At 41.3% G+C, this 21,902-nt stretch overlaps 2 protein-coding genes across 3 annotated transcripts in view; both read left to right on the top strand.

Moving 5' to 3' along the window:
• MAP7 (microtubule associated protein 7) overlaps positions 1-21,902 on the top strand; it is a 219,560-nt gene that overhangs the window by 15,996 nt on the left and 181,662 nt on the right. The window lies entirely within an intron of this gene.
• LOC111525538 (39S ribosomal protein L24, mitochondrial) lies at positions 17,814-18,678 on the top strand. The gene has a single exon (XM_023190975.1). The coding sequence runs from the start codon at positions 17,934-17,936 to the stop codon at positions 18,582-18,584; it is 651 nt and encodes a 216-aa protein (XP_023046743.1). The 5' UTR covers positions 17,814-17,933; the 3' UTR covers positions 18,585-18,678.

The raw sequence follows: 21,902 nt of genomic DNA, 5'->3' as shown, positions 1-21,902 counted from the left end.
AATTCTTGACCTCAGGTGATCCACCCACCTTGGCCTCCCAAATTGCTAGGATTACAGATTTGAGTCACTGTGTCTGGCCTTGGCTTATTTTTATGGAATCCAAAAGTGTTTTTTTAATGGCTATATCATAGTTCTAATTTTTTTTTTTTTGAGACAGAGTTTTGCTCTGGTGACTCTATCACCCAGGCTAGAGGGCAGAGGCATCATCATGGCTCACTGCATCTTTGACATCTGGGCTCCAATGACCCTCCCATCTCAGCCCCCTGAGGTAGCTGGGACTACAGGTACACGCCACTATGCCAGGCACCAGCTAATTTTTTTTTCTCTCTCTCTCTTTGTAGAGACTGGATTTTGCTATATTGCTCAGGCTGGTTTCGAACTCTTGGGCTCAAGCAATCCTCCTGCCTCGGCTTCTCAAAGTGCTGGGATTACAGGCGTGAGCCACCACGCCTGGCCCATAGTTCTAAATTTTAAGTCCTTTGCTAAAATATTGCCACAGAGGTATGTTGCTTTAAGCCATAGAGAGATGGACCTCCTAACACCCATTCTGACTGTAAACAAGGCACTAGCACCACAGTGACTATGCTTCTCTACCAGGAAAATAGAGGAAACATACAACTTGCCTTCCACGAGATGTTCATGAGAAGCAGGAGGCAGTTTGGGTTTCTTCAAGCAAAGTACATACATGAAATAGAAAATATCAGTGAGTTGTCTTATTAAAGTCACAAATTTTAGGCCGGGAGCGGTGGCTCAAGCCTGTAATCCCAGCACTTTGGGAGGCCGAGACGGGCGGATCACGAGGTCAGGAGATCAAGACCATCCTGGCTAACCCGGTGAAACCCCGTCTCTACTAAAAAATACAAAAAACTAGCCGGGCGAGGTGGCGGGCGCCTGTAGTCGCAGCTACTCGGGAGGCTGAGGCAGGAGAATGGCGTAAACCCAGGAGGCAGAGCTTGCAGTGAGCTGAGATCCGGCCACTGCACTCCAGCCTGGGCGACAGAGCAAAACTCCGTCTCAAAAAAAAAAAAAGTCACAAATTTTAGAAGAAACTTTCTTAAGTTGCAGAAGACCATTTACAAGGTGTATCCTGGGTGTGGTGTGTGGGCATGTATGTGAGGCACATTTCTCGCTAAGAAAATGATATCTTGTTCAATTTAGAATTTAGATTTTTATATCTTTTAAAAAATTGCAGCCAGCCTGGTGGCTCACACCTGTAATCGCAGCACTTTGGGAGGCCAAGGCGGAAGGATCACCTGAGGTTGGGAGTTCGAGACTAGCCTGACCAACGTGGAGAAACTCCCATCTCTACTAAAAATACAAAATTAGCCGGGTGTGGTGGCGCATGCCTATAGTCCCAGCTACTTGGAAGGCTGAGACAGGAGAATCATTTGAACCTGGGAGGCGGAGGGTGCAGTGAGCCGAGATCGTGCCATTGCACTCCAGCCTGGGCAACAAAAGTGAAACTCCGTCTCAAAAAAACAAATAAAAATAAAAATTATTTAATTTCATAACTTCGTAAATCTGAAAAATACTTCACTTCCTCAGATCGGTCCTGGGTTGAGATTCTCCCAACAATAACCCCCAAATTGTCTTTTTATGTCCAGCAGCCACTGTGGAAATTGATTAAACAAGTGTTCCCGATGCCATCTTTGAAATATTAAAATGTGTTATTCAGTAAAAATAAAACTGAATTATTATTGAAATAAGTTTTGTACGGATTTACTTAACACTAGGAATAAACCCATCCCAATATCCTGGTGAAGATGCCCTCCCTGTGTATATAAAAAGTTACATCCATATGCTTTGTGCAGTGACTGTATAAGGCCCAGTAGAGTATAAATAGAAGAGATGTCTCAACAGTCGAAAGAAAGTATGGAAATAAATTGAGAAGTGGGAAGCTATTTTTAGTCTAGAAGACCTGTGAGACTCAAATGACTTTGGAGAGGAAAACCCCATAATCTTATACTCCAGTGAAGCCTCACAGGGAAGAGCCCTAGGTTGGCATTTCAGATTCAATCCTCGGTATCCCAGCTGTGTCTAAAATGGACAGATTTGAGAATGTCATTTCTTCATCTTATTTACAAACTGATCAGGTCCAACATCTATCTGCTGCTCGTTGAGAACAGCATCAAAGTTAAAAAAAAAAAAAAAAAAAGAAGAAGAAAAAGAGTTCCAATCATCAACCAACTGTGCAACACAAATCTAAACCATATATGTGATGAGACCCACATGTCATTGTGAGAGTGTTGCAGGACTCATTAATGACACCCACAGTAGCAAGTAAGTCTTTTTCAAGAAGGCTTTGGAGGGCCGGGCGCGGTGGCTCAAGCCTGTAATCCCAGCACTTTGGGAGGCCGAGACGGGCGGATCACGAGGTCAGGAGATCGAGACCATCCTGGCTAACACAGTGAAACCCCGTCTCTACTAAAAAATACAAAAAAACTAGCCGGGCGAGGTGGCGGGCGCCTGTAGTCCCAGCTACTCGGGAGGCTGAGGCAGGAAAATGGCGGGAACCTGGGAGGCGGAGCTTGCAGTGAGCTGAGATCTGGCCACTGCATTCCAGCCTGGGGGACAGAGCGAGACTCTGTCTCAAAAAAAAAAAAAAAAAAAAAACAAGAAGGCTTTGGAGGAGAGAAGGCCTATGTTTGAAATGCCAGAAGGAAGGGGCAGAAGGTTCAGAATTAGGACTCTGGATATGGAGTTCAGACACCTGTGAATTGGGCATTCTGAACCCCTTGTACAATGTGCAAAGCTGATTTTTTCTTACATAGCACAGTGTTGCTTTCTATTACAGATGTCTCTATCTGGAAACATGTTCATTCAACACTTTGCAGATTTGCAGTTATTTTCAAAACAGCTTTTGTTATACAAACCTCCCTCTTTTTGTTGTAAACATGGTCTTTTTCCAGTGCGCTGGAAGTAAAGGGACTTTACTGGCTCTGGGCAGTAAAGGGACATGGCTACTGCTTATTTCAGGAACTTAGGGGCAAGTGTCTTCATGCCTGTGGAAACAGGAGCCAGCTAGAAGTATTTCCAGCAAAAAATTTAAGAGAAAGGAGAGTTTTTTTATTATGATTTTGATTTTTTTACTACAACATTGCAGGTGTCTGGAGTATAGCCATTACACTTTATGAAAAAGGCAAAATGGTCATTTGGGGTGTTTTAGGAAGTTTGCCAAAAGGCTCCTTTGTCATTATAATCCTTCCTAAGCTGCCATCCATGGGTTTAGGTTATGGATATGAAAAGTGAAAGGGTTTGAGAGATGGAGTAGGTGTCTCCTGAGTGCTTACCAACCTGTTAATCTTTTTGAGATGTTAATATTTTCATATAGAGCCCCTTAAAATCTTGATGACTCTAGGTCAGTCAAGCCTAAGAGAAGATGTATTTGTCCAAAAAAACAAAACAAAAAAAACCTTACTGGATTGCTAGTAACATCTACTTCTTGGAAATTAATACTTTATGTTTTTTAAAAAAATTATTGATGCATTAGGAATATTTTTTGCTTAGCAGTTACAAATTTTAAGAGCTTCTAAGCTTGTTACTCAATCCTCAATATACTTATATCTTTATAATTTAGCTTAAAGGCTTTTGGTGTTCTGGTTGGTTACTGACAATTCTCAGTGTGGCATTCACTGAAGGAAAATGTACCAAGCCTCTAACTTACCACAATTATATAATTTGGCATTTCTTTTAGGTGCTTCCTTCCTCTAGGTTGGTTTCAGAACTATGCTGGAGAATTGTATGTAATTTTTTTTCTTTCGTCAGAATTGGTGTGTTGGGCCTTTTTTGTGTCACTTAAACACCTGAGGCTAGGCAATTTAAAAAGGTTTAATTGGCTCAGGGATTTGCAGGCTGTACAAGCATGGCACTGACATCTGCTCGGCTTCTGCTGAGGGTCCCAGGAAGCCTACAATCATTGTGGAAGGTGAAGCGGGAGCAGGCACGTTCACATGGCAAGAGAGTGGGGTAATGGGAGGTCGCAGACTTTTAAACAACCAGACCTTATGTAAACTAACTGAGGGAGAACTTACTCATCACCACGGGGATGGCGCTAAACCCTTCATGAAAGATGCACCCCCATGATCCAGTCATCTCCCACCAGGCCCCACCTCCAACATTAGGGGTTACATTTCAACATGAGATTCGGAGGACACAAGCATCCAAACTGTATCAGTTGGTTTCAGTTAATAAATAAACCAAAAAATAAAGTTTAGTGCCTCAAACCTTCATACACTTTTCTCATGAAAAGCATTTTATCCAACCCTTTCTCCACCCCCCATGTGCGTATCTATATACTTTAGTTTCTACTGATTGAGAAAGTGGGGTTACTTCATTATAATAGAGAAGGATTTTTTTGTAATCTATATATCTGTACTTTCTGAATCATTTAATGTTCAGATGAACAGACTGCTTAGTTCTCATTAAAAGGGTTTATTTGATAACGCTCTGAAGCTCACCAGTACTTGATTCTCAAAGGGTGATCATTAGTGAAAATAAAGAGGGATTTAATAAGTCTAAGATATCCTGACCCCAACTGTAGGAACATTAGATTAATAGAGCGTTACGGTATTGGAAAATTATCTGAGTAAATAGTAGCCATCCTCTTCAATGAAGATTGTGATCATTGATACATAAACCTTTGACTTGAATGCATGCTTTTATTCGCAGCATGTTGACTTGAATGTGGGAATGTAGTATCTTAATCTGTCTGAGGTCACTGACTGATAGGTAATTTTAAGTGTCAACTGGGCTCAGCTCTGGTACCCAAACATCAGACGTTGCTGGGAAGGTATTTTGTAACTATGATTAACATTTATAATCAGTTGACTTTAAGTAAAGGGGATTATCCTGGCTATGGGTGGGCCAAACCCAATCAGGTGAAGACCTGGGAAAGAAGGAGGAAGAGGAAGTCTGCCTTAAAGCTGTGACATGGAAATCCTGCTTGAGTTTTGAGCCTGCCAGCCTGCTGCACACATTTCACACTTGTCAGCCTCCACAGTGGCAGCAGCCATTATTCTTTAAAATAAGTCTTTATATACAATATATTTCTCTCCAGAGAAATAGCCAAAAATACTATTGGTTCTATTTCCCTGGAAGAACCCTCACTGATACACTGACACTCAGGAAGAAAATTAACAGTTTTTACCTGGAATCATACAAATCATTTTAATTATTTAAGAGATAAAATTTAAAAATTAATCTTTCCTGATTTTTTAAGGTAAAAACAGGATATTAAACTCGCAGTAAAAAAATGGATGTCTTTTAATTTCGGGAGGTTTTAGGAGAAAGAAATGGAAAGAGTGGCAAAGTAGCAAAGGATGGTGATACAGTTTAGATATGGTTTCATGTTGAAATATGACATCCAGTGTTGGAGGTGGACCTAGTGGGATATGTTTGGGTCATGGGAGCCAATTTTATGAATGGCTTGGTACTCTTCTCATGGTAATGAGTGAATTCTCATGTGAGAACTGGTTGTTTAAAAGAGCCTGACGTCTCTCTTGTTCCCTCTCTTGCCATGTGACACACCTGTTCCCCCTTCTCCTTCTGTAAGCGTCCTGAGCCCTCAACAGAAGCAAGTACCAGCACTGTGCTCCTTGTACAGTCTGCAGAACTGTGAGCCAAATTAAAATTTTTCTTTATAAATTATCCAGTCTCAGGTATTTATAGCAACACAAAGCAGACTAACACAGATGGGACTGAGGAAAAGTCTTAAAACATTCTGAAATGAATGTTCTTCACCTGTCCAATGCTTTGCTGTCCTAAAGACTTAGTGTATCACTATCCTTAAAATGCCCATAAAGTCATACACTGAATTGGTTTGCTGTTCTTTAGTATCGTTCTTCATTCCCAAACTTATAGATTTCATCTCTCAAGTCACATAGCTATAGGGATCCACCTATAACAAATTGGCTCATTGAGGGGAAAACTCTCTTGTTCATCTTTATCAGTAGGTTTTTGTTGTTGTTGTTTTAGACGGAGTTTGGCTCTTGTTGCCCAGGCTGGAGGGCAATGGCGTGATCTCGGCTCACTGCAACCTCCGCCTCCTGGGTTCAAGTGATTCTCCTGCCTCAGCCTCCCGAATAGCTGAGATTACAGTCATGCGCCACCATGCCTGGCTAATTTTGTATTTTTAGTAGAGATGGGGGGTTCTCCATGTTGGTCAGGCTGGTCCTGAACTCCCGACCTCAGGTGATCCACCCGCCTTGGCCTCCCAAAGTGCTGGGATTACAGGCGTGTGTATCAGTAGGTTTTCATTACATTGTGGGTGAGAGAATGTGGGAAGTCTGGAAGCTGCAGGTGCAGAGATCAGAGTAGTGTGGCCCTCTTCTTCTTTTTTTTTTTTTTTTTATTGAGACGGAGTCTCGCACTGTCACCCAGGCTGGAGTGCAGTGACACAATCTCGGCTCACTGCAAGCTCCGCCTCCTGGGTTCACGCCATTCTCCTGCCTCAGTCTCCCAAATAGCTGGGACTACAGGCACCTACCACCACGCCCAGCTAATTTTTTAAAATATATTTTTAGTAGACACGAGGTTTCACCATGTTAGCCAGGATGGTCTCGATCTCCTGACCTCGTGATTCGCCTGCCTTGGCCTCCCAAAGGGCTGGGATTACAGGCGTGAGCCACTGCGCCCGGCCAGTGTGGCCCTCTTCTAACCCAAACACCTGGTGAAGTTCAGTTGTTTCTGTGATTTAGCATTTAAGGCTAAATCCTCTGGGCCATCAGTTGAATAAGTAAAATAATGAAACGCAGAGTTGCTTACAAAATGAAGCCATGTGAGTAAGTAAATGCACAGGTACAGCAAAGGAAAGGGCTTTATCTCAGCCTTGCTTTTTCCCTCTGCCTGAGTATTCTCTCTTGGCTATATAACTTGACTTTTCATTTGCATCAAGTCATCGAGTCTCAGGATCAGAAGAAGCTCTAGAGATAAAAAATAAAAATTCCAACTTGTGAACAGTGCATTAATTCAACATCATCATCCCAGATCAGTGTTTACGCACAGCTATCTTCAATGTCAAGAAACATAACTTTTTACATTCTGGTAACTTCCAGTCACTGTTATCAGTTTTCTCTTCCAGAACTAAATTTACACTTCCACTAAAAGTGTAAATTCTTCCATATGTTAACCTTTAATTCTGTTATTTTATTCCTCTGGAGTCTTGTCTTATTTTCTCCTATGTTATGTCTCCTATGTTATGGCCTAGAATTTTTATGGTAAGTCCTAGGTCACTCTCTTCTGAATGTGTTCTCATTTATCATCCTATTTTAAATATCTTGCAAGTACCATGTGATATGAGGACCAGAAAACAGAGAACACTTGTCTTCTATTAGGCATGCTGGTGTCTGCCGATTCCACTGTGACACTGTTAGGGTCTTTACTTCCTCAGTGCGCTGATGATGTTTAGTGAGCTTGTTGTCCAAGTGCTCTCCTTGTTTCTGGTGCAGCTTGGGTAGGTCTTTGTTTTATACCTGTCCAGTTGAACTTTTTTTTAAATATAAAAAGAGATGTTCCTGTTTATTCCTACTGAATTAATAAGAATATAGCTTATTCAGTAGGAATAAACTGAATAGGCTGTATCCTGTCTAAGTATAGCTCATTATTTCATTCTTTGAGATCATTTTGGACCTTAGTCTATCCATCTCTTAGCTTTCTTTTATCTATGGATATAAAGCACTTGTTGTCATATTAATCTTTAATAAAAACATTAACTACCTTTCTTTCCATTGCCCACTTCTCCATCTTTCAGCTGGACTATTGCAGGAGGTTGGTATTCATGTTCAAGCCTATGGATAAGTTTTTCACACTGCTAGAGGGGTGTCTGTTAAAAAACACAAACATGATTGATTCTCATATTCCTGTTTTTATGTCTATCCCTGTGGCCACCATTTGATCCCTTTTCTCCACTTGGACGAAGTAGTTACATAACTAGTCCCTGTCCCGTCTCTCTTTCTCACTGCAAGTTCATCCTGACCTGTCTGGATCACATATTTAGCTGTCAATACCCTTCAATGGCTCCCCACTGCCTCTGTTTGGTGAAAACATTATGCCTTTTGGCTCTGTAACCCCTCTGATGGCATGCTCCAAAGCACCCCATCTGGCATCTTTGACATGATTTTACTACTTCTAAAGCAAAGCAAGTCAAGGAACCATAGTTTCATTTTCTTATCTTTCTAATGGTGTGGCTCAACAATAAAACTAAACACTAAATTAAACTGCTCACAGACCCTCAGTGAATTAGGTAACTTACGGAAACACAGTCCAGGCATCTGTATGAATCTTCTGTTGAACTCAGAGATTGATTTCTTTGCCTCATTTGGAATCTATAAAACTGGATTTCTTAGCCTAATTATCGTGAGAGGAGAGGACATCTTTGCACATTTAACTTTTATCAAGTAATTCAGAAGTTCATGTGGTGCACATTAATGAAGTGGTATCAATGAGGGTAATGAATACGAGGGCTGAGAGGCACTCTAATATGTGCTACTGGGTTAAGGTTTAATGTGGCATTTCACACCTAATGTTTAGGAAAGGATTTTAAAGCTTAGTATCCACACCTCACATTTGTATAAATGAATCCCTAGAGTTTGAAATTTGTTTATGATAGAGCAGACGTGGGAAAATGGACTCTGTAGGCGCCATGAAGTGTTTTGCAGTGAAGATTTATAGAAATGTTATAAAAGGCACCACAGGGACCTGGTACTTCTGGCTGATGGCATCACCGCTACTAGGGCAGCATTTACTGTTTTTCTTATATGCCTGTTAACAAAAAGTGGTCAAATAAAGAAGATCAAAGCAAATCTCCTTTTCCTTTCAAAGGGTTGATACTTCTTTGTGCAGTATTTCTTTATCCAGCCTCTTTGACGCTATGCATGATGCTGCAAGATGGCAGAATGTTGTACCTTTATCATCACAAAAGCCATCAGTAAGTGGCGTAATTCTAGGAAACTCTGAGGCCACCCTTTAAGAATAGAGTGGCAAAGAACCAAATGGGAACCTTTGTTCCTTAGTGGTTGTTTGATTCCATGTCAACCTGTGTTGGCTTTGTCATTTTCAAAATCATGCATAGGTTTTAAGTTGCGTAAAAATATTGTTAAAACTCCTGCTAGAAATAAATTGCAGTTTATCTTGGGGAGATGCATTAAATACTTAAAAGATTACTGAAGTCCGGGAGTTTTGAAGAATTAACCATCTCCTCGAATGTAGAAATGTGGAAAAGAATTTTGGAACTTCTGGACCCTGATGAAAAGTAAATAACTTATACATATGTGGAACTTGTAATTTACTGGTGACAGACCATTCAATCCGCAGTAATACTTTCTGTTTTCAGCTCTAGCCCTTGAATAGTACAAATTAGGCTCTTTTTTTCTTTCAATAATGTTTTCGTAAAGCTCACTGGGCTTTTAGAAAGGGAAATTTTAGATTTGTTTCTCACTGGTTAAGCAGATTTCTTGGATTCATTCATGGAGTGTGCTGTTTTCCAACTTTATGGTCACAGGAGTCTAGGAAGCATAAATGTGAACAGAAAGCTGACTCTGTGTGTGTATGTGTATGCATGTGACTACATGTTAGTCTTTTATATAACGTTGTGACAGCTAGGCCCAACTCATGAGCTTACTTCCCCAACGATCAGCAAGTTTGACTCTGTTTCATATTCATCCAACTCAGAGGTTGGACATAGGCCAGAGATGCCAACCAGCCAGGGTAGGAGGACAAAGAGACATAAATTTATTGTGGACTAAGTGGGTGGGGCCTGCAGTTGCTCAGGGGCCTGTGGGACTGTTTTAATTATAGTAGCTGAGTGGTAGTGTTTTTACCCATACATGTGAATACATTTTAAAATTATAACACAGAATATTTTTACTCAATGTAAAGCCAATCTAGTTGTAAAATCAACCCTGTTGCACAAGGCAGTGTCTCATTTCTCTCAAATTTGTACAAAGTCTCTATTAATACAACATTTATCACTTTAATGATTTAAACAAAGTAATTGCAAAACCTGACTGACTGTTGGAGGGCTGCATGCCCATTTCCCATGGGGATTGATTTAAAAGCCTCTATATCTGCATGTGACGTGCAAGGATACTTGTACCACATCTAATTGAAAATGCTCCTTAGTGCTGGAGAAGAGTTCAGGGGGCTGGGCGAGGTGGCTCATACCTATAATCCCAGCACTTTGAGAGGCCGAGGTAGGTGGATCACCTGAGGTCAGGAGTCAAAGACCAGCCTGGCCAACATAGTGAAACCCCATCTCTACTAAAAATACAAAAAAAAAATTAGCCGGGCTTGGTGGTGGATGCCTGTAATCACAGCTACTCAGGAGGCTGAGGCAGGAGAATCACTTGAACCCAGGAGGTGGAGGTTGCAGTGAGCAGGAATTCAGAGTAGTGTTTATTTTACTTTGGCGGATATTTAAATTTAAGGTCTCACCATACCGCTTTCCGTATTTGCCTTTGTTTTGGATCAGAACGTAAAAGGGAATTGGGAGAAGATGGTACTCACATCCCTACAGGGGCCAAGCCACAGTATTCCTGGAATTCCCCAAGAGCTAACCCTATATCCATTAAAGTTTGGGTGTGAAAATTTAAGAAACTAATCTCAAATGAATTTAGTCTTAAGTGAAAAATGTGTCCTTTATAAGGGGAGGAAGAAAATCCTTTATTGTTATTATTTGATCTTGTGGTGGTTGCTTTTTTGTGACAGTGATGCAGCTAGTTGATGTTGGAGTCAGGATTTACAAGACAGCAGAATAGGAGCATCTTGACTCGATGGAGATGATCTGTTAGTTATTAGAGCAGCAGCTAGCTTTATTTGGAAAGTGTAAGCTGTATTTGGGTGACAAACATTTCTAAATGAAATTAGTCATTTGCTTAAGACATAGATTTTCATTTTCTTTACCAAAAGGTAGTTTCAAGTATGCTTAATTTATATGTGGGTTTTTTGTTATTCTTTTGCTTTTTTGTTTTGTTATGCTTTTGCTATTGTACATACTGACCTGATTCTCTTGAAGTAGAGGAAAGAAGTTAATGGATTTGAAAATATTTTCATTTCACAAATAGTATGATATTGATGTATATTACACCTATGTTTATTGATCATCTGATTAAAGAAAAATAATAGGAAATAACAAATGTCTCATTCAAGAATAAAAGTTTATAAATATAGAAAATTATGGAAGTATGTTACATTTACAATTTGTATTCATTTTTTTATTTCTTAATAAGATCTTGAATATTGGAGGCATGCCTCCTCCCTTTCCTTCCATCTCCACGTAAGTTGGAGAGAGATCTAGGATTCAAAAACATCTGGGTCAAGAATTTGTCATCAGGAGAAGCACTGGACTAGGAGGAAGGTGGTCTAAATTTTAATTGTAGACTTGGCGCCAACTAACATTTGACCTAGGAAAGAAATTTCATTCACTTCATGAGATTTGGCTTCCTCGCATGTAAAATGATGCTAACTGCTTGTTTTCTCAGGCCCATTCAGCTCCAAAACTCCATTCTCTTTTATTCCAAAGACCTACTGCACAGATTGACACAATTTAAAATAAACTCTAAGACTGAAATTTCCTGCGTTTCTTCACGCCTGAGATCTAATAAATACATGTGAACTTAATTAAATCCACCAGCCTGTGGAGGGAAAAAGTTCTGAAGATTCTTTTATTTTTTTCAGCATGTGTTTGCTTGCCATTTAGTACATCCCCCAGCACCATGCTGGACAGTAAGAGTAGATACAAAGAAGTACTTCCTGATAGCATTGATCGTTGAACTGGAAACACCTTGAAAATAATTACAAAGCAAAAAATGGACTAGTTACAGCAAACTATTATAAAGTATAATAATAGTTGGTATTTATTAAGCACTTGAAGTTGCTGGCACCACACTCATTTAATCCTCACCCTAATCCCATAAGGTAAATGATAGTCATCACCCCAATTTTACAGAGAAAATGGAGGCACCGAGAGAGTTAAGTGATTTGTCCAAAGTTACTGTTTCACACAAGAGATTTAGAGGGGATATTTTACTTGCCTTAGACTCCCTTGGGTCCTCTCTTGGATAAGTAGGTTTAAGTACTGAGAAAAAGTAAGGGAGTAATTTGGGAGTGGGAGGATTGCTTTTGACTTGCTAAGCAGACTTGATTTTTATTAAAACGCAAAACCAAAAAATTTTTTTTCTTAATTTGGGAGTTGGCGTGTTTTAATGTCATTTATTGTAAATTTTTTTTGGAGACAGCATACATTTTAAGCAGTCTGGAAGTGAAGAGTCTTAAAGTGAGATAGCTTATTTCAGGAGAAAACAACAATCACATGATTCTGTGCTTTGAAGAAAACGATCCAGAAAGAACTAAAATTGGGTCAAGTGTTGAGCATCGCTCAGCACCGCTGGTAGTGACTGCCCAGAGCGGTGGGAACTGAGGGTAGGGGGTGTGCTGGGTGTAATAGAGGCAGGTTTTTCTCCTTTGGAGAATTCCCGAGTATAGGTTCTGTCCTTGAAACTTGAGTTGCAGAGGAGACACTCCACATTGTGATCTCTGGTGGGAGTCAGCATAATTCTTCCCTTGCCTGTCTTCACCAGAGGGTTTCGGGGACATGGCACTGGTGGCCCTCGTGACCGGTGCTGCCAACCCCGTTTTTATACATGCTCTGGGGTGTTAAGAATGTCAGGAAAGTAAAGGGAGCTGCTCTGTGGGTACCAGCCATGCCTTCATTCATCCAGGGGCTTGCAAACATTGTTAGGATAGACAACCTGGCCCAGAAAAGAAGAAAAAGCCTTTCTTCCTCAGGCCTCTCTCTCCATACTGAGGAGTCTACTGCTGCTTGTGCAAGCAAAACTCTTTCTCCTCCCATCCTGCTGCTCTGCCTCTGAGAGGAAGAGGGAGCTGCCCAGCAGCCTCACGCAGTAACCCTCTGCTGGTGAGTTCCCAGAACCCAGCATCCTGCAAGCTGCCGCTTCTCAGCTGGGGAGATGGAGCCGCTCTCCGCCCTCCTTGATTAGGATATGTCAAGGGTTGTCAGGGCAACTGTTAACGGCAGCGTATCATATTTTCCCCTCTCTGCTGTGGGCTGAATATTTTACTGTGCGGTAGCAGGAAGAAGACTGGGAAAAGGTGCTGCAGCAGGAAGAAGCTGATTGAACAGGTTAGGCAGTGGTGGGAGGCATCAGACCCTGCGTGTCTTTAGTAGGGCTTTTCTGGAAAGTGTGTGTGTGTGTGTGTGTGTGTGTGTGTGTGCGCGCGCGCGTGTGCATGCATGCGCCCGAGCAATCACCAGCGCATGTGCCTGTGGGGGAGTCAGTGGGAGGGGGCTGGTAGGGGAGGTGGGGAAGCTGCTGCTAGGTGAGGGGAACTGCAGGGCCTCAGTTGCCAAGTGGCTGGTACTATCTGTCAGCTGTTTGCAAACTGTTTACCCATAGGGGATCTATTACAAGTGCTCAAATGAACAGGCAGCTTAGGAACTAGCAGCTTCCTGGGAGCTGCAATTACATAAGCATATATTTTTAATATTATAATAATTAAAAACAAACAAACAAAAAAAAAACAAGTAGCAGCGGTATGCCTGGATCAGCTACAGCTCTCCGACACGAGAGACTGAAGAAGACCAATGCAAGGCCAATTCCCCTTGGTTTATTCACCATTAATGAGGAAGATGAACAGCAAAAGAATGGAAATTCCAGAAGACCGAAAGGTATGCATTAGCTCCATCCTTTGGTCGGAGCCAGATCCAGCCCTTGTCTCCCACACTGCCTATAGAACGTTTTATAAACTGTGCTGCTCGTGCATGCTCCGGGGAGTGCTTGTGACCTCCTAGCACGGTTTGCTGGTAGTGTTTATACCCTCTGTAGGGCTGTGTATGCATGAAATGGGAAACAGTTTTTGTAGATTTGGTATATTTCAGATCAGTTGCCTTTTTTGACTTAAACTACTTTCTTGGCCTAGAGATCTTTAATTTTTCCCATGCTCAATTCAACAGTGACCAGTCACTCTGTCCTCATCAAGAGGAGAAAATACTGAGTTATCAAGGTTTAAACGAACATCTCCCCACCTTCCTTAGGTGCCTCAGATAATTTTTGCTTACTTTAATGAAGTGAGTTTCTGCTTTAAAGGGATGAGTTAAAGTGACTCAAGAGTGCAACCTTTTCTAGGCAAAGGGTCAAATGTCACTTCTCTTTCTATACTAAAATGCCTACTGAAATGCCGAGAGTAAAGAGGGGCAGAGCAAACATTGAGGGCGAATGTGGAGGGTGAAGCTAGGGAGCAGATCATAAGGTTGTATAACTTCTGATGATAACTTTGTCACTGCATGCGTGTATGACAGTTGAAACGCACAGGGTACAGAAAAGGGAAGTCTGACCCTTGTGTTGTTCTTTCACGGTATGAAAGGTAGCAGCAGCTTGCCAGCTTCTTGAGGGCCTGTGTACTGCATCATCATCAGCATTGTCTCACAGCTGCCCTCCCAGGGCTGTAATTATCAGCCAGAGACAGCAACATCAGGCATTTTTGAAAAGGGGGCTTTAAGGCCTTGTTTTATGTTTTCCAGCATCCTAAGTCTTGCTTCCCCTTCCCCAAAATATATAAGCTGTTCTTAAACAGATGGGTTATGAGTTTTCTTGCTTTTATGTGCTGATTAAATTTTAGCTTGCACTTAAATTATTCTGTCACTGAGATATCAAATTTTCTTCTGTGATGCAGAGAGGTAGCATCACAAAGTAGAAAGCAAGTATTTAAGCAGTGATAAAGTGAAGAGTGTTAAATGGAATCCAGTGTCTGAGGACTCCTGGTTTTCTTTTTCCTGGTTCTTGAATGAATCTTTCTTTGCTTTTCTTAAATATAATTGAAACTGTCTACATTAAATCCAAAAGCATATTACTTCATTTTTATGAGACTGTACAGAGGAAAATAGAATAATAAGTAGAATAATAAGTAGAATCTTACTACTGTAGTTGACTTTTATTTACTGTCAGACCTGGCTCCTGTCTGAGAACCAAATGACCTCAGAATTCAAATGATGCTATGACTGGAAGGTGACTTAATGTGATTCTTTTATTTGCCTGTGAATTAGATCGTTGAACCAGAGTGTGTTGCTCTGGATGAAAACTCAGGACTTTAAATTTTTAGCGGCAAATCATTTTGCCTCTGAAAAGTTGGTAACTTTTAAAATTAATGTGGATTTGTTGAATTGTTCCCATGGGGTATTTTTGGAAACATTCTTGATTTGTGGTACTTTGCCTTGCATGTCTTGGACAGTAACTTAAGATAACCATCCATTTTATTCTTAATAATTTTCTTTTCTTTTCGAGATGGAGTCTTGCTCTGTTGCCCAGGCTGGAGTGCAGTGGCGCAATCTGAGCTCACTGCAATCTCTGCCTCCCAGGTTCAAGCAATTCTCCTGCCTCAGCCTCCCGAGTAGCTGGGATTACAGGCACCCGCCACCACGCCCAGCTAATTTTTTTTGTATTTTTAGTAGAGATGGGGTTTCGCCATTATTGGACAGGCTGGTCTCAAACTCCTGACCTTGTGATCCTCCCACCTCGGCCTCCCAAAGTGCTGGGATTACAGACGTGAGCCACCGCGCCCTGTCCTCTTCTTAATACTTTTCTTGAATACCTCTTCCTGTCTCCTGTTGTTGTTTTTGTTCAGTTGCCTTTTAGTATTTTTTTAAAAAGGAAGAGAAAGGGGAGGAAAGAAGATGCTTCTAAAAACCTATTTATTTTTGGCAATTTATGTAGCTTCTTGGATAAAAGAGACTTAATCAGGGAATTTCTGACCCCCTACCATTTTTCTTTCTATCCCTACCCACAGTGGTGGGGAGGGCAAAGGTGGGTATTGGAGGAAGACTGAGAAAAAAAATCCTGTGGTGATAAGGATGTCCAAACTTTCTGTGGATCATCAGTTGTCTCTATGACACATTTGATAAAATAACCAGATAACCCTGGGTATCTCTAATTATGCTCAATGAATAAAATTATTGGCTTTGACTGAATTTTTTGTTGGGTCCATCTTAACAATAGGAATATTCACTTCGTAGTCCAGCTTTGTTCCATGGAAAATGATGGAAATGTTCTGTATATGCACTGTCTAATACAATAGCCATTAGCCACAGCTGCAGAGCTTGAAATACAGCTAGTGCAACTGAGAAACAAAATTTTAGTTAAATAGCCACATGTGACTACCTTATTGGACAACACAGTTCTAGTCTGTAGAGCTGTTACGTTCTGAATTTGTGTCTTCTCTGGTTTGTTCGTCCTTACTGCTTCCCGGTGTTGGATATGGTTGGGTCCTGAAATGAATGTGGTTATTAAGAAGAACATCAAGGAGCAGACAGCCTCTTTACTGCATTCGAACACAGAAAACTGGATGTGAAGATAATTTCATTTTTCCTTTTCCACTTAAATGTTGCACTGTTCTGATTATTGTTATTATTACCAGTCACTAGTTGCCTGTATCATTTGTTGCACCTTTTAATGGACTCTTTATTTTTTTTCTCCTTTTTATTTTTATTTTTTTCTTTAGAGACAGGGTCTTGCCCTGTTACCCAAGCTGGAGTCCAATGGCACGATCATAGCTCACTGCAGCCTCTAACTCCTGGCCTCAAGTGATCCTCCTGCCTCAACCTCCTTAATAGTTGGAATTACAGGCACATGCCACCACACCCAAGTAATTTTTTAAAAAGTTTTTTGTAGGGATGGGATCTTGCTGTGTTGCCCAGGTGATCTTGAACTCCTGTCTCCAAGTGATCCTCCCATCCTAGCTTCCCAAAGGGCTGGGATTACAGGCGTGAGTCACTGTGCTTGGCCATCTCTTATTTTCTATATCAATCATTCCCAAAGCATCATAGCAAGATGACATACAGATTATATTTTGTGTGTGACTATTATGATACACAATCAGAAACTTTTCCCACCCCATGGCCTAATCTGCCAACCATACCCAAACTTGGTATCCAAACCTGGTCTTCATGCTTAGTATACTTTTTTTTTTTTTTTTTAACTGGTAGTACAGAAGTTTACCACCTAAATTTGATAAGTTGAATGTTTCCATTCAGGATTATCCTGGCTAATGATGAGTACCATCTTTTCAGGTACCATACTGTTGGGCAAACATCAAATAACTCAGTAAGAGTGAACGTGCAGATTACCATCTGGGTTTCTGTGGTGGCTTCATAGTTATCTGGTGGGGTGGCAATAGTTTGTTTAGATGGTAGACTAGATAATTCTTGAAGAAGTGATTACTCTTCCATGTAATCAGTAGGAGTGTAATGTTTTACATACCTGACTGTTATTACCATAGTAATTAAATAGTCACTGGGAGCAAGCTGGGCTTATGCTGATACTCTTATACCTCAGAACCTCAAGCCTCCTTGTAATGCTGACTTCAGGACTGGCTTAGGAGAGACTGTTTAGGTGCTGCAGTAACTAAATGCCCTTGGATAAGTCTCAAGGCAAACCTGCCTTATGGTGAATTTTGCTGAGCACAGTGATTATTAAGTAATAAGGCGTTTTCCTCCTAAGCCAGCATTTGTTAAATGCTCACTCTGTGGCAGATTGCTCTGCTGGGATTTTTTGGGAGTAATGCAAAGATAATTGAGATGGTTTCTGCTCACAGAAGTGCAGGAAGAAAAATATGTACAAATAATGCAAGAGTATAAATTGAAGTCAGGAAAGGAAGAGGATGAGGGTGGTGGAAATGTTAAGTATGTGCCAACTGTGAAGACATTGGCCTCAAGATTTTAATCGGAAACAGAACGTTTAAGGGATATAGACTCCTATCCCATCCCAAATGTCTGGCTGAGGTTGAAGACCTCAGACGTTAAAGGCGGGAGCAGAGAGGACGCTGAGGGCCCATGTGCTGAGCATCCGAAGTGCCGCGGAAAGTGGAGAGCTGACAAGGAAGGTTTCTGAGCGTTTTGCTGGCAAAGGGATTTCTTACAGCCTCCAGGCATGCGTCTTTCTGCCCTGCTGGCCTTGGCATCCAAGGTCACTCTGCCCCCCAATTACCGCTATGGGATGAGCCCCCCAGGCTCCTTGGCAGACAAGAGGAAGAACCCCCCATGGCTAAGGCGGCGCCCAGTGGTTGTGGAACCCATCTCTGATGAAGACTGGTATCTGTTCCGTGGGGACACGGTGGAGATCCTAGAAGGCAAGGATGCTGGAAAGCAGGGCAAAGTGGTTCAAGTTATCCGGCAGCGAAACTGGGTGGTCGTGGGAGGGCTGAACACACATTACCGCTACATTGGCAAGACCATGGATTACCGAGGAACCATGATCCCTAGTGAAGCCCCCTTGCTCCACCGCCAGGTCAAACTTGTGGATCCTATGGACAGGAAACCCACTGAGATTGAGTGGAGATATACTGAAGCAGGAGAGCGGGTACGAGTCTCCACACGATCAGGGAGAATTATCCCTAAACCCGAATTTCCCAGAGCTGATGGCATCGTCCCTGAAACGTGGATTGATGGCCCCAAAGACACATCAGTGGAAGATGCTTTAGAAAGAACCTACGTGCCCCGTCTAAAGACACTACAGGAGGAGGTGATGGAGGCCATGGGGATCAAGGAGACTCGGAAATACAAGAAGGTCTATTGGTATTGAGCCCGGGGAGAGCAGCTCCTCCCCAACTTCTGTCCCAGCCTTGAAGGCTGAGGCACCTCTTTTTCAGATGCCAATAAAGAGCAGTTTATGAGTCCTGTGTACAAAAAAAAAAAAAAAAAAAAAAAAAGGCGGGAGCATAGAGTAATGGGCAAAGCATCTTTTAAATGTCATTATAGAAGCTAGACATCCACACAATGTTTACCTGCAGATAGACACTTCTAGAGGCTTCATGACTATCACACAATATATTTTACAACTTCTGCTTTGTAATGGTCTCCTGACCCATTCTGTAAACTGCCTAAAGCAGTCATCTGATTGACTTTATACTCCTGTCTTGTTTTTATATAAAACCTGATTGATGTGCAGCTCTAATACTAAATTTACTCATGAGACTTGACTCTAAACGACTTTTACTTGATTTTATCAAAATTATCATCTCCCTCAAAAGACGAAAGACTCATCACTCTCTAGGTGGGTCATGGTCTTCCTGCTTTCAGTCTTTCCTCTTTCCAACCCATCCTCCATAGCATGCCTCTAGACATCTTTCCAATGGGAATATCTGCGCATTAGAAATAAACTTCTCAGTGAAACAGAGGTCTTGACTAGCAGTCTTGGAGCCGTATTTAGTCTATAGCTATGTTTATTTGTCTCCTGCAGGTGTTTATGAGTCAACATTTAGAAACTGATTTTTTCATAATCTGGATTTCAGCTTCCCTTGAAAAATTGGAAGACACAGCCACTCTTGTCGTCTTCCCAGCAGTCATCAGCTGGAGCGAAGTAGCAGCTGTCACCATAGCTATAGACAGGTCCTGCGTGCTCCAGTGCCCCTCTTCTAGAATATGCATTACATGGCCTGCCTCAGTTATCTGCATTACCGTAGTCATTGCTTTTGTGACCCCTGACCTAAGGAATAGTCCAAGCCCCTTAGCATGGCACCTAGACTACCTGCCAGCTGGTCCCTTTTTCCCTCTCCATCCTCTTTCCTGCCACTCTTTGCACTTTGTGCTCCAGCAGCACCAAAGTGCTTGTTGCATTTGCCTGCTCCATCATGTTCTTGCATGCCTCTGTGCCTACTCATGCTCATCTGTCCATTTTGCTCATCTTTCTTCCTCATTTGGATAACTCTGACTTACTCTGTAGAATCAGATCACATGGCATCTTCTCCAGACTTTCCTTGGGTGCCATCTCCAGGAAACCACCTCTTTTGCTCTCAGCCTCCTCATTCCTGGCACAAAGGGCAGCCCCTCGCTGTGCTCCTTTGGCACTATAAGTCCTGTACTGACTTCAGCCCTGACACTTACTTCAGTGTAATGAAATCATCCATGCACACATCCATGCCCTGCCTTCCTACAAACACTGTAAGCGTTGTAAGGGCCAGGACTCATCCTTTGTATACCCTGTACGTTCCAGAGTACATGGAACATTATGAAACAAAGGCAAACTTAACACTTAAAATAACTTTTACAGATTCTGAAAGTCTTCATAATATAGGAATTCTAAGAAATGTTGATAGCATTAGAATTGTCCTTTCAAGGTAACTACTTGGAAAGAGACAATTCTGTGTTTGATACATTAATCATATTGCTCTCCATCAAACTGCATTTGTCTAATAGTATACCAGAGATTATCTCTTTGTTGTCTTCTTCTCCTCTTTTTTTTTTTTTTTTTTGAGGGAGGCAAACTCTTGCTCTGTCTTTCAGGCTGACGTGCAGTGGTACAATTATGGCTCACTGCAACTTTGAACTCCTGGGCTCAAGTGATCCTCCTCAGCCTTCCAAGTAGCTTGCAACTAGAGGTGCACACCACCACACTTGGCTGTTTTTTTTTTCTTTTAATTTGTAGAGGTGGGGTCTCGCTTTGTTGCCTAGGCTGGTCTCCAACTCCTGGGCTCGGGTGATCCCCACACCTTGATGTCCCAAAGTGCTGGGATTGCAGGAGTGAGCCACTGCACCCAACCCTGTTTTGTTGTTTTCTGTCATGCTATTCATTTTTCTTTGGTGGAAAAACAAAGGTATATAGCTATAAGGTGCTGTTAATTGACCACTTTGTGAATATCAAGGTTAATAATGCTTTCTGTCCCTTTTGTTAGCTAATCGTAGATTAAATTGTAAAGAAATACAACTTCTTCTTGAGATCAGGACACAGTGGTTCTGAGAAACTGTACTCCCCCACCCCTACTTGGTTAAAATGTGTATTTCTGGAGCCTGCAGTGACTTCTCTTCTTTTGGCTTTTCCACCACAAAGGTAGAATTTCCTCCAGTTAAGGTTTCCAAATGCAACATAATCTAGTGTTTATCATTTATATTCCTATCGGATAGGTGATGATCTAGCAACTGTAATGTCCTTTTCTAAGTCATGAATCTTTTTGTTTTCCAAGAGGAGTCTTAGAATAAGAAATGTGAATGCCTCTATAGAATCATTCTCATACATTTCCTTGTTTCTTTTTCTCTTTTGTTCTGTAAGGCTTGCACCATTGTCTTCCCAGTGTCCTTATGTGTGGCATTTTAGGGCTAGGCAAATGGTTTTCACTGTAAAACTTAACAGCTAGGGAGGCAAAAATATATTTTAGAACAACGGTATCAAAGATCCTTATTTTGAGGAGGAAATCTTGAGGTCAAATTGATTGGCATAAATTTTTATTTGCTGAAGAGATCTTAAATGTAATATTTTATTCAAAATATTTATATAAAAATAATAGGGAATGGAGCAAGGATCACATCATCTAATGTATGTCTTGTACTCATTGGATTCTCTGTAACTATTGAATAAAAGAATACAGCTGTTCCCTAGGCATTCTGTGTTAAATAAGTAAGAATTACCACATACATTACTGTGTACAAGAGGAACATGATTTAACCTCTGTTTGATTACCCAAAGTTTTTGTGTAGTGAGGTACAATATAAAATGTAATTTGCTTGCTGTATAAAACTAAAAGACTGAAAAATTGTGTGCCTGTTTCCAGAGCTATAATTGATGGAGCTAAAAGAGCTGACTCCTCCAATCATAGGATCCAAACACAATTAAGTATTTGCTTAGAGCCTCCTGGCTGATAACTCTTAGATATTATTTATTAAAAGATTATAGTCTGAGTTTGAATTGAATGTCCATTTCCATTAACATCCGTGTGTCTCCAAGAGCAACTTTAATTTGTTGTTACAGAAATTATCCAGGTGGCTCCAGGCACCTTGACTATGTTTTCCATTTAGCAGAAACTTAACAGCAATGAAAATGATTTTACCGAGAGACTCCATCTTAATTCTCAGATCATCTAGACATTTAGGAAAAACCCACTTTATGTTACACCTTCCCTGTGTTATG

This window comes from Piliocolobus tephrosceles, chromosome 5 (genome assembly GCF_002776525.5).
Source record: "Piliocolobus tephrosceles isolate RC106 chromosome 5, ASM277652v3, whole genome shotgun sequence".
In the NCBI taxonomy this organism is placed as follows: Eukaryota; Metazoa; Chordata; class Mammalia; order Primates; family Cercopithecidae; genus Piliocolobus; species Piliocolobus tephrosceles.
This window is presented reverse-complemented; position numbering and strand designations above follow the sequence as displayed.